General features: G+C 39.9%; 1 protein-coding gene across 2 annotated transcripts in view; it reads left to right on the top strand.

Moving 5' to 3' along the window:
- The window catches only part of SCML2 (Scm polycomb group protein like 2), a 161,226-nt gene that overhangs the window by 63,865 nt on the left and 79,861 nt on the right, over positions 1-17,500 (top strand). For both annotated transcript variants that reach the window (XM_063456930.1, XM_063456924.1), the window contains one exon: positions 14,242-14,312. In XM_063456930.1, coding sequence (XP_063313000.1) covers positions 14,242-14,312 — 71 coding nt within the window. The remainder of the gene's footprint in view (positions 1-14,241; positions 14,313-17,500) is intronic.

Genomic DNA, 17,500 nt, shown 5'->3' with positions numbered 1-17,500 from the left:
GGATTCTTTGTGATCAAAGTTTAAGCGTACTGGCTCCATGAATGATCACTGTGCATATAGACAATTGCGAAATATATGCACAAATCAGACAAAATTGGCCAAGGCCCAATATTTCTATGAAAATCTGAATAATATCTCAAACCCTAGAAACTTTTGGAAAGTCATAAATAAACTACAAACTCCACCAATCCACTCCCAACCCTGCAACTTCTCTTAGATGTAGAAAATGCCTTTAACAATTTTTTTGTCGGATGCTCTACTGCCCTGATTGCCAAGCTAATAAATGACACGCATCCTGTACCTGTTAGTGTCATTAAAAAACATCTTAATAATCTAAAAATGAAAAACCAGTCCAGACCTGATCAAATCCCAGCAATGCTGTTGAAGCTCAGTGCGCCGGCAATTTCTAAACCCGTCACAACTCTAATTAATGAATCCTTGGTGTCTGGATACATACCCAAAATTTGGAAGACTGGGAGAGGAGTGCCTATCCATAAAAGTGGTGACACTACTTTGGTTTCTAACTATCGCCCAATATCATTGCTCTCGGTATTGTCAAAAATCTTTGAAAAATTTGTCCATACGCAACTATGTGAGTAGTACCAACAATCAAACTATCTGACCCCTGATAAATCGGGCTTACGCCAGAATCACTCCACTACAACTGCCCTCTTAAAAGTTTGCAATGACATCCAAACTGGCATGGAACAAGGAGACCTAACTATTCCTTGATTTTGCTAAGGCCTTTGACACAGAAGACCACGACATTCTACTGCACAAACTCAAAAACTCAGGTATTGGTGATCGTTTGCTAACCTGGTTTCGATCGTATGTATCAGATCGCTCACAATATGTGTCCATTTGTGACAGCGACTCCCTCCCTCTCCCAGTCACGTGTGGTGTTCCCCAAGGTTCCATTCTTGGCCTTCTACTATTTACATTATTTATAAATGATCTGCCTAATGTCTGCAAATCCTCAAATGTACATATGTACGCAGATGACACGGTAATCTATGCGAGCAAATCCAATCTACCGCAGCTTGAGGCTGTGCTCCAAGACCAGTTTACAGAGGTAGAAAAGTGGATCGCAAAAAACAAACTCTTCCTGATCACTGACAAAACTGTCACAATGATCTTTGGAACAGTACCCAAATTACACAATTCCCACCTATCAATCAAAACAAATTCAAATGGCACACTGACCGCAGTCCACTCTTTCAAATACTTGGGTATGATGTTAGACCCCAATCTATCTTTTGACCTACACATAGAAAAGCTTGCATCTAAACTTTATCCAAAACTAGGTGCCCTGTACAGAAACAAATCCTGCCTAAGCCCTACAGTAAAAGAAAAGATTGTACAGCAAATGCTGATGCCAATCATTGATTATGGGGATGTAGTATATGCATCTGCATCGCAATCCCACATTAATAAACTCAACACATTGCATAACTCGTTCTGCCGATTTGTGCTACAATGTAATTACAGGACTCCCCATTGTGACATGCTAAAAGAACTAGACTGGCTGTCGCTGGAATCCAGACGCACCCTTCATCTTTCCAGCCTTGTGTTTAAGAGCTTTTCTGGGAAACTCCCACCCTACCTGAACAAAATGCTTTCCCCAGCTGTTCCCACTTCCTATAACCTTCAATCCAGTACCAAAACTTTACTTGGTCTGCCTCAATACAAAAAGAAAGCAGCCCGATCCTCCTTCTCCTACAGAGCACCGCAATTGTGGAACGACCTCCCGCACAATTTAAAATCTTCCCTGAGCCTAAAGTCCTTTAAAGAGATCCCTCTCTACATACCTCAAAACAGAATGCACCTGTCATGGTTGATTATATATTTCCTACCTGTTCTATGTTAAATATTGTATTTATTGTGTATTAATATTGTTTTTGTATTTTATTGTATCCTACTGTAACAATGCAATGATTTGTGGACCCAGGACATACTTGAAAACGAGAGAAATCTTAATGTATCTTTCCTGGTAAAATATTTTATAAATAATTAGGCTGCCTCCCAGGAGTGGACCTGGATCTTCCCCACCGGTCCAAGGGGGGAGGAAACTGGGATCTCGCTGGCAAATAGTTCCCGCTAGGCACTATTGTATTGTCTGGGCGGAGAGACTGGCTACTTCTCCCGCACGTCGAGTACTAGGCTGCATTACAACTGTCACCTAGTGTGTCAGGTAGATAAGGAGGTAGCCGCATCGCAGAATTTTTACTTTTTGTCGTAGACTGCACTTGTAAAGGCATCTTAGGGCAGATTAGAAGAGGTGCTTGCTTGACATGTGACTTTCCTCCGTCACAGCCAGACCCTGCCCCCCAAAACAACTATATATATATTTTTTTTTTGATGAATTTCTTCTTATTGGGAGGTAGGAGCACTCTCCATCTCTAGGCTAATAATTTTTTTTAAAAATCACATACAGAGGAATAGTTTTGTGTGTTGGAAGTGGAACTGTGCCAGTAATCACTGTGATTATGCAGCTAATTACCTGTACCATATGAAAGCATTACCATTAACTGAGTGACATGCTGTCCTGTATTGTCCTGTATTTCTTACCCAACCTATGGAAATGCTGTTGATGGGCTGTAGTTCTTTCCTGTATGTGTAATCAATTCATTCAGTTTTATTCATTGATGTTTAAGAAAACTTGCATAGATAATTATAGCAAATCTGATACATTTACTCTGCTAAATGAGTAGCTTAAAACATGGCTGTTTAAATGCATTCGGTATTGTCTGATTCTTGTATTGTGTTATGCATGCTCTATGAGCTCAAACTGACCATAAGGAAACCACACACACAAAGGTTGTACATGCACACACCCATGCATGAGTGTCGCACACTACACTCAGATGGGAACATGTCGTGTGCTAGATCTAAATACAAATGATTGTGTGATGTACAATATGTGTTTAGAATTACAGACAATATTGGTGGCAAGTCTCAGAAAAGAGAATACTGTATTTGGTCGATTATAAGACGAGGTATTTTTTTAGAAAAAATATGAAAAACCAACTTTGTCATACAATTACCAGATTTTACTAATCTCATGATGTAAAGTCATGATTTTATAAAGGACACTGAGGCGAGTATTATGCTTATTCTCTTTCTTTATTCCTCAGCAGCAAAAGAGGATATCGTAGATATTCAACGAAAAATTTGCATAATTTACCCCAAAGGGTTAACCACATCTAACATATTAACCAATGAGTGTTCTTAGCACAATAATCCCATGTGACCTTAAGCCACTCCTCTTTCTTTTGATGTTGTCGATGAACACTTCCTCAAACAGAAACAATGTAACCAATAAATGTGCAGAACCGTGATTCCAAAACTGGCAGTCTTCTGCTTGAACTTGTATGGACAGGCATGGACCAGAATGACAACCCAATTAGGAGGCTGTAAGACAGAGAAATGAAATGGTAAAATATGTTCTTGGATAGTATTTCCATATCCACATTACAACCTTAGTTATAAAAAACAATATGTCAATCCATTACTAGTCAATCAGGTGAAAAAACAAATCACATCATCACACGGCTCGTGCCCCATTACGTGACAGTATATTCACAGCGCAACTTACCTGGATTGGGTGGGATAATACTCGCCTCCATGTCCTTTTTAAAATCATGACTTTACGTCATGAGATTAGTAAAATCTGGTAATTTTATTAAAGGACACGGAGGCTCCTATTATGCTAGTTCAAAGCTGCGTAATCACTGAAGTGGAAATATGAGAAACTGGACGAAAATAAAATTCCCGGAACGTAGATTCGCTGGACCAGTCAGCTGCATGGAGGAGGTCTTCCAGTCTACAACCTAGAGAAAAGGCTTTTGATGCTATAGCACCCCTCACTGAGTGTGCTCCATACGTGGAGGTATCAATGCCAGCTGACTCCATGATCCATTTAACCCAACGAGATATGGTATCTGTAGAAAACGGATGGTGTGGTTGTCGGAGTGCCAGAAACCGATCTAGATACCGGGAATCACGAATTGAAGCTGTCCTTGCTTCATATTCCTTGAGGCAGACTACTGGACACAGATTAACGTTATGTGGAAAAGCTGGTTAGAAGACTGATGTAATGGATGTCTCCATATGTCGAAGGAGACGCCTTCTGGTGTAAATGAATGTGCCGCGAGGTCCAGTGCTCGGACATCTGAGACACGTTTACAGGAGATTAGACACAACAGCGTAACCAGTTTAGCGGTGAGCTGCTTGATCGAAAGGTCCTCATTCTTTGGCCAATTTTCAAAAAGTCGGAGAACGAGGCAAACATCCCACAAGGCTGCATATTTAGGTCTTGGTGGGCATGCAAACTTGATGCCACATAGAAGTCGACATACCACTGGGTGTTTTTTCTGCTTAAAGTCCATTCCAGCTTTGGTGGCCTGCCGAAATAGCTGATATATATAAGTTGATCTTACAATATGCCAGGCCATGGTCGAAAAGTGAAGCAAGGAAACTTAGAACCTGACTCACATTTGCAGATATGGGATACACATGTTGTTCCATGCACCAACTACTCCATGCGTTCCAGGAATGTAGGTATGACCTCCTTGTTCCTGGGCCCAAGCCCCTGCCAGGAGGTCCAGAGTTGCTTGCGGAACATTTAGGATGTAGCAGGGTCCCTTGAGAGGAGCCATGCCAAGAGCTTGAGATGTCCCTGAAGTAGAAGGGGGTATGAGTTCCTGTCGGGGTCCAGTACAAGGTCAGTGGTCACCGGCAGTAATTTCGGGAGATCTATGGACATTTCCCTGAGCGTAGGGAACCAGGCCTGAGATTTCCAGAAGGGGGATATGAGGATCAAGGATGTTCTGTGATGTCTGAGGTGTAGCAGAGTTTGTGCGATGAGAGAGAAAGGAGGGAAGGCGTAGTGGCGGGTCTTTGGTCACGGTTGGAGGAAAGCACCCGTCGCCAGAGCTTCCGGATCCGGCCTCCAGCTGAAAAACTTCTGCAAATGTGTGTTCAAGCGTGATGCGAACAGGTCGATGTCCAAGGGGCCCCAAAGTGACTGAAGATGGCAGGGTTCAGTCGCCAGTCGCTGGCATCTCGTAGGTGTCTTGAATTCCAATCCGCCACTACGTTGGACATCCCCGGAATGTACTCTGCTGGTACCGAAATGTTTCGGTCCAGACAGAATTGCCAGAAATCTTTCGCTAGTTCCGCTAGTTCATCCAACAAGATCCAAAATTTTGGGGTGTCCTCTTATCAGGGTTGTCTTATAGTCAAGCAAATGCTCTGTACACAGAGTGTTGGTTAAACACAACAAGAAAAATACTTGTTAACCACATCCCTAGATATCTATCCAGTGCATTTCAATGTTTATCTAATAAACTGTCAAAATATTTGCTCTTCTATGAACACATACTTAAATTATGTAGTATTAAAATAAACTTTAACATGATCCTGAAATTCAAAAATATTGCAAATTGACCACTAGGGGGCACTAAAACACCAAATATAACAGAAAATAAATAAAAATAATATATATATATATATATATTTATGCATGTGTACTTTGCCTTTTATTTGTTTATATAATGAAAATTGTAGAAATGTAATAAAAAAATTAAACATTCTTGACAACACCACACATACACAAAAATATTTATTTTAGCTCTCTCTTAACTATTTCCTTAAATAAACAAATAAAGGCACCCATACAATAATATACAACCTTTGCAAATGAAAAAGGGGAAAAGTTGAATATGCCACCTTCAAATATAAAGAGCTCCAAAAAAAAGAAATAACACAATTGTGATGGTCACACATGATCAGGAGTTTTATAGTTCAAAGAGTAATTTATAGTTGTGATCAGATGTTTTGTTGGGATTGAAAATAGACATGGAAATTAGCACCATTGTAATAAAACATACCTTAGTAATATTTGTGCTAGTCGAAGCTTAAAGTGACACTATAGTCACCCGAACAACTACAGCTTATTGTAGTTATTCTGGTGAGTATAGTCTGTCCATGCAGGCTTTTTAATGTAAACACTATGTTTTAAGAGAAAAGGCAGTGTTTACATTGCTGTCTAGGGGCACCTCATGTGGCAGTCAGAGGTGCATCCAGGGTGAAGGCTGCACAGTGTCCTACATGGAGCCTCTGAACTTTCTTCATAGAGATGCATTAAGTTACATTGCCCCGTAGGAATTCTATACCCGTGTCACTTCTGGTATCTATTAACCTTTCCAAGTCACTATTAGATTTACTATTGGTCACACTTTTCCACTTCCACTGAAAGGCTCTCCCATGTATCTTCTACCCTTTCTAAATCACTGGTAGCCTCCATCACAAACGCTGGAAAGCTGTTTTGTGCATGTACTACCCATTTATAGCACTGTTATCCTCTTCTGCTTCCACTTGTAGACTGTTCCAATTGTCAACTCTCCTTTCTATATCACTATAAGCCTCTAAGAATTAAAACAAAATAAATCTGAACTAGACTAGAAATGTGCAGGGCCAAAAAGTGAAAAAAACAAAGCTTTTGGAAGCTGCATGTTTACATCATAATTTAAAACACTGGTTAAATTCATTCCAATTTTTTGAGTTCTGACTATTTTCATAGCGAATTTGCAGTGGTTAATCTCATATTTACATTTTAAAAAATTTTTGTTTCTGTGTTGCTGATTTGTTATAGTAACCACCCACACACAATGACCAGGATGGAAGGAGAAGGTGTTTACTGCTTGGGTGATGAAAGTGTCTGAATGATGTGAAATGTGTAAGGAACTATAATGAAAATGTGGATCTTTTTTTTTTTTTTTTAACTTATGGCTTTTAAACGAACACTCCAGGCACCATGACACAATGGTATCTTTGAAATGAGAGTGAATGTGGCATGTGTAAGAAGAATGCATTCTGTTTTTTGAGAATTCAATGTGGAGATGAAGATTGCATTAGAGATATCAGTTGGAAAAGCATACAGTCTATTGTGCATATATTAAGAGCCTGTCTGTAGTGTCTGTGAATGAATATGAATCTGCTGAGTGCATCTGTGGTCCATGTGCATGTAAGGAACCTGATTGGATGTCTTTAAAGAGGATCTGTGAGACAGTAATGTGTTTCATTTCAGGAGAGTACTCCCTACTTTCTGTGAAAAGAGAAATGTCCTGATCTCAGGAGATATTTTATGTTTCTAAGGAGTAGTAGTACTTGGTGTCCTTGAGCAGAGTTTTACTTTTGTGTAAAATGTGACAGATTTATTTACTAAAGTGAGAATTCAAAGTGAATTCGAAATTTATAGCCAAAGAAACCAAATTGAATTCTGACTTACAGAATATTTTCAGTTTGGCTATTTTGACCTTAAAGGGACACTACAGCTTAAAGCAGCACTGTCATGCCAAACTTACCTTTCCCCGATTGCTTCCTCTTCTCTTTCTCACTCAGGATCTGTTCTTCTTTTCTTCCTATCTGTTCTAGTTTTCTTTTAAACATAAGACAAAGTAGGGACTAGTTTGTCTTATTTATTTTTCATACAATTGACCTGCTTTGACCCAGGGGAGAAGCAAAATCCGCTCTGTTTCCTGTGGTCAAAACATTTTTTTTTTTTTTTAATTCTTTATTTTATTTTTGCATATGGTTAACAAGCATGTTTGCTGTGCCACAATAGCTGGAGCAAACTGGACTGTATACATAAGAAAACATTAATATGGCATTAAAGGCATTGCGCATTTTTCAAGTAATCAGGATGTAAAAGTTAAATCAACGCTTCAGTTACTAAATGCTATTTCAGATATACATTCTGACTTTACTGTAAAGTTGTAGGGTCACAGGCTTAGTTAAGATAGCTATGAGAGTAAGTTTGACGAGCAATTTATAAACAAAACACTAGAACTTAAGAGTGATAGCAGTTAAACATGTTGAACCATTAAAACATGTTGAACCATGAACTTCCCCCTTCATTGTCATTTTAGCTATTTCCTCAACTAGTAGATTATCTAACTCTTCAATTTGTCTTGGGCCTATAAATCACACCTACACGAGTTACTGTGTGATTACCAAATTCTAACATAACCCAAACGGACTCTATATTTGCCTCACTAACTTTTATTAGGCTAGATTTTATGCTATCCTTCACATACCCCTCCCCCTTTCCTGCCTTCCCTGTCTTTTCTATATAAAGAGTACCCTGGTATTGCTATGTCCCAGTCATTTTTCTCATTATACCATGTCTCCGTAACAGCGACTAAATCTACACTATCACTTGCCATTATTGCCACAAGTTCATGGATCTTATTCCCTAAACTGTGAGCATTTGTAGACATGACTAAGCTTATCATTTTTTAACACACTTGCTACAGGCACCTTCTGTCCTTGTTTTGGGGGACAATTGGATTGATGTTTTATCACCCTTTTGCCCCCCTCCTAGTTTAAATACATCCTAGCAAACCTCTGAACTTCTCACTGAGAACATTTGTTCCCTTTTGAGAAAGATGCAAACCATCTTTTTTGTACAGTTTATTTCCATTCCAAACAGAACTACCATGAGAAATAAAGCCAAATCCTTGCTCCCGACACCATTCACCAAGCCACAAGTTAAAGTCCCTAATACGCATCCGCCTGTCGTTCTGAGTGTTATGCACAGGCAGAACTTCAGAGAATGACCGTGTGGAAGCAACCTGTCGTATATCATTGGCAAAAACACTAAAACAGTCCTTAACCTCTGAAACCTCATTGCAAGCCAAGTCATTTGTCCCTAGATGGACAAGTACATCCAATTCGCCTTCATGCTTTGCTCGCTTAACAATATTACAGATACGTCACCTGTCTCTGTGAGCAGTAGCTCTGGGAAGACACCTCACAAGACCACCATTGTCCATCTCCACACCTCTTATGATGGAATCCCCTAACAGCAACTGCTTTCTATTAGGCCTCACCATAGTCTCCAAGCCTCTCTCCACAACACCACTAGCCTCAGTGCCTCTCTCCACAACACCACTAGCCTCAGTGCCTCTCTCCACAACACCACTAGCCTCAGTGCCTCTCTCCACAACACCACTAGCCTCAGTGCCTCTCTCCACAACACCATTACACTCTGAAAGTGCAGAAAATGAATTATGTAGAGCAACAGACTGTGCAATATGCCTTTTATCCACAACTCTAAGTCTACCAGATCCTACAGTGATCCATCTGCCATTCCTAGTATGTCTCTGCGGCAGTGGCTTTGCAGCAGTTCCAGCCTGAGTTTGTTTACCAGATAATTTACAAATCTCCTGCCTCAAGATGGAGAACTGTCTACAGATTAGACAACAACCAAACCTCCAAAAAGTGGAACGTGAAACAAATTCATAGCAACTATTACATTGAACTAAGTCTGCCATTCCAATGAGGTGAATAATTTAAATCAAACAAACAAATCCTAACTTTTTAATTTATCCTCCTGAATACCTCAGATTACCTCCAGGTTATCTCCAGAATTCTCCAACCACACACTTAGAAGCAACACTCTCCAGAATTTCTCCAACCACACACTTAGAAGCAACACTCTCCAGAATATCTCCAACCACACACTTAGAAGAAACACTCTCCAGAATATCTCCAACCACATACTTAGAAGCAACACTCTCCAGAATATCTCCAACCACACACTTAGAAGCAACACTCTCCAGAATATCTCCAACCACACACTTAGAAGCAACACTGAAGCAGCCAAGCTATATTAGCCAAGCTAATGACAACAACCCTTATATAACTCCTAAAATCACCACCCACTAGGAATGTTTAACACCTGGGTAGGCCTCTGCTTATTTGCACACAATAGCTAATTAAACAGCAATCAATAGCAAGTAGCTAACTAATCAAATCAAATGCCTTGTAATTACCAACAGGAAATCAAACCTTGTGCAGTCAGTAACCTTTTCCTACAGATGAATCTTACCTGTAAGTAGAAAAGAAAAACTCTTAGCACAACTCTTAGACAGTTGAAGCTTCTGTAAAACTCTCCAGAATATCTCCAACCACACTTAGAAGCAACACTTAGATGAAGCAACCAAGCTTCATCTATGTCATTAGGAATACCCTGGGTTGCCTACATTTAAAAACGGCATGCCAACATAGGTCATTTTCTTTCCTTGGCTGCCACACTGCCTCAGAAGTGACTGTGATTCACAGTGAGAAGATGCTGGCGTCTAAAGGAAAGCATTCAGAAATGCTTTACTATGGACTGTTTTAATGCGCGCGCGGTTCTTGCTGCGCATGTGCATTCGGCGGATGGCGTCGGAAGAGGGAGGAGAGTCCCCAGTGCCGAGGGAGCCCAGAGCTGGAGAAAGGTAAGTGTTTAACCCTTTAACCCCTCTTGAGCCAGTGGGAGGGGGGCCATGAGGGTGGGGGGACCTATTAACACTATAGTGCCAGGAAAACAAGTTTGTTTTCCTGGCACTATAGTGACCCTTTAAATCAAAATACTTAGACATTTTTGCACTAATTCATATCAGGAATATGAAATGTCTTTTGAAAAATGAAGTTCATATATGTGAAAAAAAGCACAAATAAAAGTACAACCACTAAATGGGGCCTGTATTTGTGATAAAGTGGCTTAGTCAAACCTCTTAAAAATATAACATTTGGAATACTCGCGGTTGACTACTTTAGAAAATGGTATGCAACAATGGTGTAAATATTATTGTCCAGGCTGCCATACTCTCTCAAATGTGACCTAAATCAATTTTTCTTTTTTTTTTTCTTCTTTATTTAAATTCTTTATTTTTGTTGTGCATGAGGTAACAAAACTGCTTACGACAACAGCATAAGCAAGCACAGCATTACACATATATGGCACTAAAGTAGTGGCACATTTTTAAAGTGTAGAGACAAACTAGCTATGCATACACGTCTAATTGTGGTTCACAAGAGTGTCGTGAAAGTTAACCACTGTTTCCATTTTCTTTTACGCCCTCTTGCACTATCTATATTGCATATTGATATTCACACATTTTGTTAAATAAAAATAGTAGTGAACATAATGAGAATCCTATGGAAAACTAAACTAATGTGTAGATCTTCGCTCCAACTCCTGGCATTATTGAGGGCCTGCATCCCAGATCCACGTACTTGGGTATTCCCAGGAGCCAAGTCCTTGTTCCCTCTGGAGCTAGTGGGGAAGCTAGATTGTAAAGGCTGCCATCGGCGGGCGATCTCCTGCAGTTGTAGTGGGTGTGAGGAGGTATTGCCTCTAGTGGTTCTCGGCACTTGCAGGCAGGCGTCAGGTTGAACAGGAGCAGGTGTTGTGTGTTTGCCCCGGGGAGGCCTGTGCCTCTTCAGCAGGTTGCCCGTCGGTCCAAAGGGGGAGGGGGAGGATAGCTGTGAGGTCAGACCCGAGGTTTTGGAACAAGGAAATCGTCTGCCTCTCCTCAGTCTCATCCCCAGCAGGCCGCAGCAGAGGTGCCCGGGCCTTCGTCAGGTTACAAGCTTGATTAAGGTATTGGATTGTGCAGCTGGGAGCCTGGGTTCAGGTGGTGCCTTTGGTGGGTTCTGTTGTCAGTTATCAGGTTTTACTCAGTAGCTAGGCTCCACCCGCTGTGACCTAAATCAATTTGTCACATTTTCAGGTTTGAAGACTGTAATGGGCAAACCCTGTATTTGACCCTGTAACTCCTCAAAACTCCATAAAACCTGTACATGAGCCGTACTGCTGTACTCATGAGACACCGTTGATGCGAACTGTAAAACATATGACGACGATGGTATCATCAATTAATGAGAAGGTTTTTATGTGGAAAAAATGCATAAAACAAATATGCTAATTTTGGCCAGGGTTTGTGACTAATTGGCTACTAAAATAGAGTGGACATAACCCATTTTGAATACCCTGGGTTGTCTACTATTGCAAATTGTATGCCACAATTGGGATTAATTTTCATTCCTGGGCTGCCATACGCTCTCATTGGCAACACAGGCCCAACAAACCTATCTGGCAAATGTGTCTTTGTCTTGTGTATATTTCCTACACTTGACAATCTTGACATAAGTAAATGAGCTTGTCTTAAGCTCCTCCCTTTTGTCACAATTGTCAAGCATAGGAAAAATACATGAGACCGAGTAGTCCCTACTTTGTCTTATGTTTTAAAGAGAAATAGAAGAATGGATACTGAAAGAAGTAGAGAAGAGGAAACAATCGGAGTAAGGTAAGTTTGAGTTGAACATTGAAACTGCAGAGGCTTGATTCACAAAACTGCTTCATAAATCTAAAGTGGTTTTGGTACCTACAATATCATTTTAACCCCTTAAGTACGGCAGGCGTTCTATGCTGTCTTTTTGGGGTGGCTCTAAACGCCGGAGGGCAGCATAGAATGTCCCCACCGTCCTTCATACTTACGGGGTCCCCGCCGATTCCACGCCGTCGATCGCGATCCTGGGGTCTGCCTGAGAGCGCAGACAGACCCTCTCTGCCGGATCCGGCCCTCCTGATCACATGGCTGGAATAGTAGTCTTGTGCTGTACCTGAAGGGGGACTGCATGAACTCTCAGGCAGTCCCCCTAATGCCTGCAGAAAAGTTTTACAAAGTTTGTAAAACTTAAATAAAAGTTTAAAAAAAGTAAATAAAAGCAATTAGATTGTGTGTGTGTGTGTGTGTGTGTGTGTGTATATGTATATATATATATATATATATATATATATATACTTTTATATGCACATACATAAACTATTATTCTAAGTGTATTTTAATATATATATATTTATAAAATTACATTTATATTAATATTAAAATACACTTAGAATGATGTTAAAAAAAAAATATATATATATATATATAAAATGTAAAAAACTAATTTTATTTAAAAAAAAATTATAAAAAGAAAAAAATCATATACCTGTTTAATTTTAACATACCTAATTTGTAATACCTTGGGTTTTCTACTTTTGCAAATGGTATGCTATCATTGGGGTAAATTTCATTCCTGAGCTACCATATGGTCTCAAAGGCAACATGACCAATCTTGCAAATTTCAACATGTATATCTTGAAAAATGTAACCTGCTATATTTGACCCTGTAACTTTACAAAATACCATAAAATCGTTACATTGGGGGGGGGGGTACTCTCACATTTATTTATATTCTATTCATATTAAATTGTTAAATATATCAATTTAAAACGAAAGCCCTGTTTTTCCTGAAACAAATTATATCTAAAAAGTGTGGGTGCATTTAATATAAAAGAGGTGAATTACAGTTGAACAGACCTATAGCGCAAAATCAAGGTTTTATTTACGTTTTGTTTTGATCTGAACTTGTACAACTGCCTCAGTTCTTATAGGACCACTATAGTGCCAGGAAAACAAACTTGTTTTCCTGGCTTTATAGCGGGAGGGGGCCCCCACCCTCATGGTCCCCCTCCAGCCGGGCTGAAGGGGGAAGAAGGGGTTAAACGCTTACCTTTCTCCAGCGCCGGGCTCCCTCGGTGCTGGGGACTCTCCTCCCTCTTTCGACGTCATCTGCCGGATGCACATGTGCGGCAAGAGCCGTGAGCGCATTCAATCAGTCCATAGGAAAGCATTTCTCAATGCTTTCCTATGGACGTCCGCGTCTGCTCACGGTGATTTTCACAGTGGGAAGTGCCCCTAGCGGCTGTCAATGAGACAGCCACTAGAGGCTGGATTAACCCTAATGTAAACATAGCAGTTTCTCTGAAACTATGTTTACAGCTGCAGGGTTAACCCTAGATGGACCTGGCACCCAGACCAGTTCATTGAGCTGAAGTGTTCTGGGTGTCTGTAGTGGTCCTTTAAGGGGTTAAATGGACAAGTTATGCCTAAACTATACACCAAAAACTGCTTCATTAAGCTTAAGTAGTTTTGGTGACTTAGACAACCTTCGGCACTTCAGATGTTTTGGACTACACCTCCCATGATGCTTTGCCAGCATTATGGCTGTAAGAGCATTATGGTATATATCATACCTCAATTATCTGCCATTTGGGATTTAAATCACTTTTGTTTCTGTTTATGCAGCCCTAGCTACACTTAACCTGGCTTTGACTGACACAGCCTGCATGAAAAAAGGTTTAATTTCCAAACAGATGTTAATGTTAACTTAATAAAGTTGATATTGTGACTATAGTTTATGGCTAGAGAGGTTTCATTTTATCAACATCATACACAGTCATGACCCTGAAAATCTCAGGATTTTTTTATTTCATTATGATTTTTTTTTTTCCAGCAGCAGCAGTATTTGTTAATTTTATTGTAGATGCTAAATGTTTTTATTTTGTTTTTTATACTTAAGGACCATTTAACTGGGATGAATATTTAAAAGAGACAGGCTGCACAGCTGCACCTCCAGATTGTTTTAGACAGGTACAGTATAATGATTAGAATTTGTTTAGTACAATGTCTCTTTTTTATGTTGTATTAGTGGACAATATTAACTCTCTCTCTCGTTTTCTTTCATCGACAATTACATTTTACAGGTAATACAATTCTCTTGGTTTGTAAGCTTGTTCCTCCTCAACCCAATGTTTCTGTAGCATTTTGTAATTGTCTCATTTATTGTAAAATGTCCCCCTATGTAATATTGTAATCCGCCGAAGAATAAGTTGGCACTATATTAATGTCAATAATAACACTTGGCATATCTAAATTGCCAGTGGATACTGCACTTCCTAAGGGATAAAACTCCTCGACCCTAATAAGCCAAACTAGATCCAGACCTGGGACTGGCCACAACCACTAGTAATTATATTCCAGAAAATCAAGTGAATTTAGCAGCTATTTAATAAAGCATTTCATAGGGCAACATTTCGGTAATCATCTGTTAACTTGATCAAGCCAGATGGTGACCGAAAGTTTGACCTATGACAGGGCTTGACAAATTTGCTTGTAATCTAAGAGCCAGCTAAAAAAGTTTGGAGACAGTTTTTTTTTTTTTTAACATACAAAGCTTTATTTTCAATTACAAAAACACAGTTCTTAAAGGGACACTATAGTCACCATAACTATTAAAGTTTAATGAAGTGGTTCTGGTGTCTATAGCCTGTCCCTGCAGTGTTTACATTGCTCCCTAGTTGCCCCTCTAGTGACTGTCATTCAGACGGCCACTAGAGGTGCTTTTTAGTCCAGCACTGCCTTTTCTCTGAAATTTACATTACATTAAAAAGACTGCAGGAAAAAAAAATGGACACATTTTTTCAATTTTTTATTTATTACATTCTTTATTTTTGTCGTGCAGGTGTGTAAATAGCAGGTTAAAACGCCACAAAAGCGTACATGTTATTTACATGGCAAACAGTGGCATGAGTAGAAGCACGGTTTATATTATAATGCATAGACAAGTGTAGTAATGTTTACATTACATATGTCAGGTTAAGTGTTAGTTGGGTAAAAATATCTAGTGCGGCGTGTCAAGTTGGGGCCTACAAGCCTTCCGACAATACTCAAAGGTTTCTGCTCAGGTTAGTAGGTATGTGCTTGTGAAGGTTTTAAAATCACGGCTGAGTCGCCGTGGTGCTACCGCTCTTATCTGAGCGTTGACCCGACGTTAATTTATATGCATAGTTAAACTAGTTAAACGAGTACAAACTATAACTTGTATAAACAATGTCATGATAAGACTGGGCTGCCTTTTTATCTAACTGGATGAAAAATGTATACATCTTAATCCACCGTCAGAGCCATAGCCTAAGACTCACAACCCACACAGGTATTAGACATCCAGGTATAATGGGAGGGTAGCCTAGAGGACCTCACGATAACAAAGGGCAGCGCTGGTACACACACACATATATATATATATATATATATATATCAGCAACACTGGCCTTCGGGCTTGGGGTCGAATCGACCAACCTTGGGTAGAGGAACAGCTTGCAGACAATCATGCAGCTATGCCCTTCAGACAGGAGTCACACCTGCACTTAGACCGTAGAGGCACCATAGGCCCTGAGGGTACCGCTCAGGACATCACTTACAGCAGATACACCTGTAAAACTATGCTATTGGGTATTGTATATGACTAGAATGTCACTAAATGTAAAATCAGAACATGCTGGCTCTGGAATAAGCTGGACATGAATGGACATGTGTTTTTTACCTTTCACCCCCTACCCTTCTTCCTTTTTGTATCCCATTTGTTATGCAAAATTCAATAAAATTACAAATTAAAAAAAAAAAAAAAGACTGCAGGAACATGCTATAGACAGCAGAATCAGAATCATAATCTGGGGATTATAGTATCACTTTAATGCTGACTTTGGGTTAAAGGGACACTATAGGCACCCAGACTACTTCAGCTTATTGAAGTGGTCTGGGTGCAATGTCCATATCTCTCATATTTCCACTGTTTTCCATACGCTATATTTAGTGCTTTTTTTCCAGTCAGGGATAGTGTAGGGTTAAGGATACTGCTAGGGTGGTTAATGGTAGTGTAAGCATAAAGTAAGGGTTAAGGTTGCCCAGAAAAAAATAGAAAGATATGGGATCGGAGTAAAAGGGAATAAACACCACCTCCACACTGATACCATGCACCAGGAGGGCACTCCAGCAATGCCCAAGGGCGTAACCCTAGATACTAGCAACAGAAACAAAAAAGCAAAAATTCACAAACTGAATATAATGCTGACTGGAGATAAAGATGTAGGCATCAAAGCATCCAGTGGTATGGAACAATGTAACCAGAAGGAGGCCACTAAATATCTGAAATAACAGAAAGTGTCAACACAAAAATAAACTAACTCCAACTAATAATAAATACCTAACTAGCCTTATAAGGCTACTCCCATGCCTAAGTAAGTGAGGAGATAAAGTAACTAAACACCTAATTCTGCAATATTCATATAGGCTTTATTAGTCCTGGCCCTTTAATGCATAGGGTGTTAGTAAATCTCCACTTAGTATCTAAGCACCAGAAAAAGTGCCAAAGGGAGAAAGGTCACTGTCTACAAGATTGGCAGCCCTAATAGTCAAACGTAGACAGACGGATAAAATAAATACATTTCTTACTAGATGGGCATAGCAGAAAATGTAAATTATAAATCATAACAAACTCCCATGCCTAAGTGAGGAGATGAAGTGATAAACACCCAAATATGCAATATACATATAGACTTAATGAGTCCTGGCCTTTTAATGCATAGGGTGTTAGTAGATCTCCCCTTAATTCCTGAGCAAACAGTAAAAAAATGCTAAAGGGAGAGAGGTTACTGTCTAGAGCAGGGATAGGCAACCTTCGGCTCTCCAGATGTTGTGGACTACATCCCCCATAATGCTCTTACACACATAATGCTGGCAAAGCATCATGGGGGGTGTAGTCCAAAACATCTGCAGAGCCGAAGGTTGCCTATCCCTGGTCTAGAGCAGTGTTTCCCAACCCAGTCCTCAAGGCACACCTACCAGTCCAGGATGTAAGGATTACCCAGTTTTGTCTAAGGTGTTTTTAGAAAAAAAGAAAAAACACCTTAGACAAAACTGGGTAATCCTTAAATCCTGGACTGGTAGGTGTGCCTTGAGGACTGGGTTGGGAAACACTGGTCTAGAGGATCAGCAATGCT

The sequence above is a fragment of the Pelobates fuscus genome, chromosome 1 (genome assembly GCF_036172605.1).
Source record: "Pelobates fuscus isolate aPelFus1 chromosome 1, aPelFus1.pri, whole genome shotgun sequence".
Lineage (NCBI taxonomy): Eukaryota > Metazoa > Chordata > Amphibia > Anura > Pelobatidae > Pelobates > Pelobates fuscus.
This window is presented reverse-complemented; position numbering and strand designations above follow the sequence as displayed.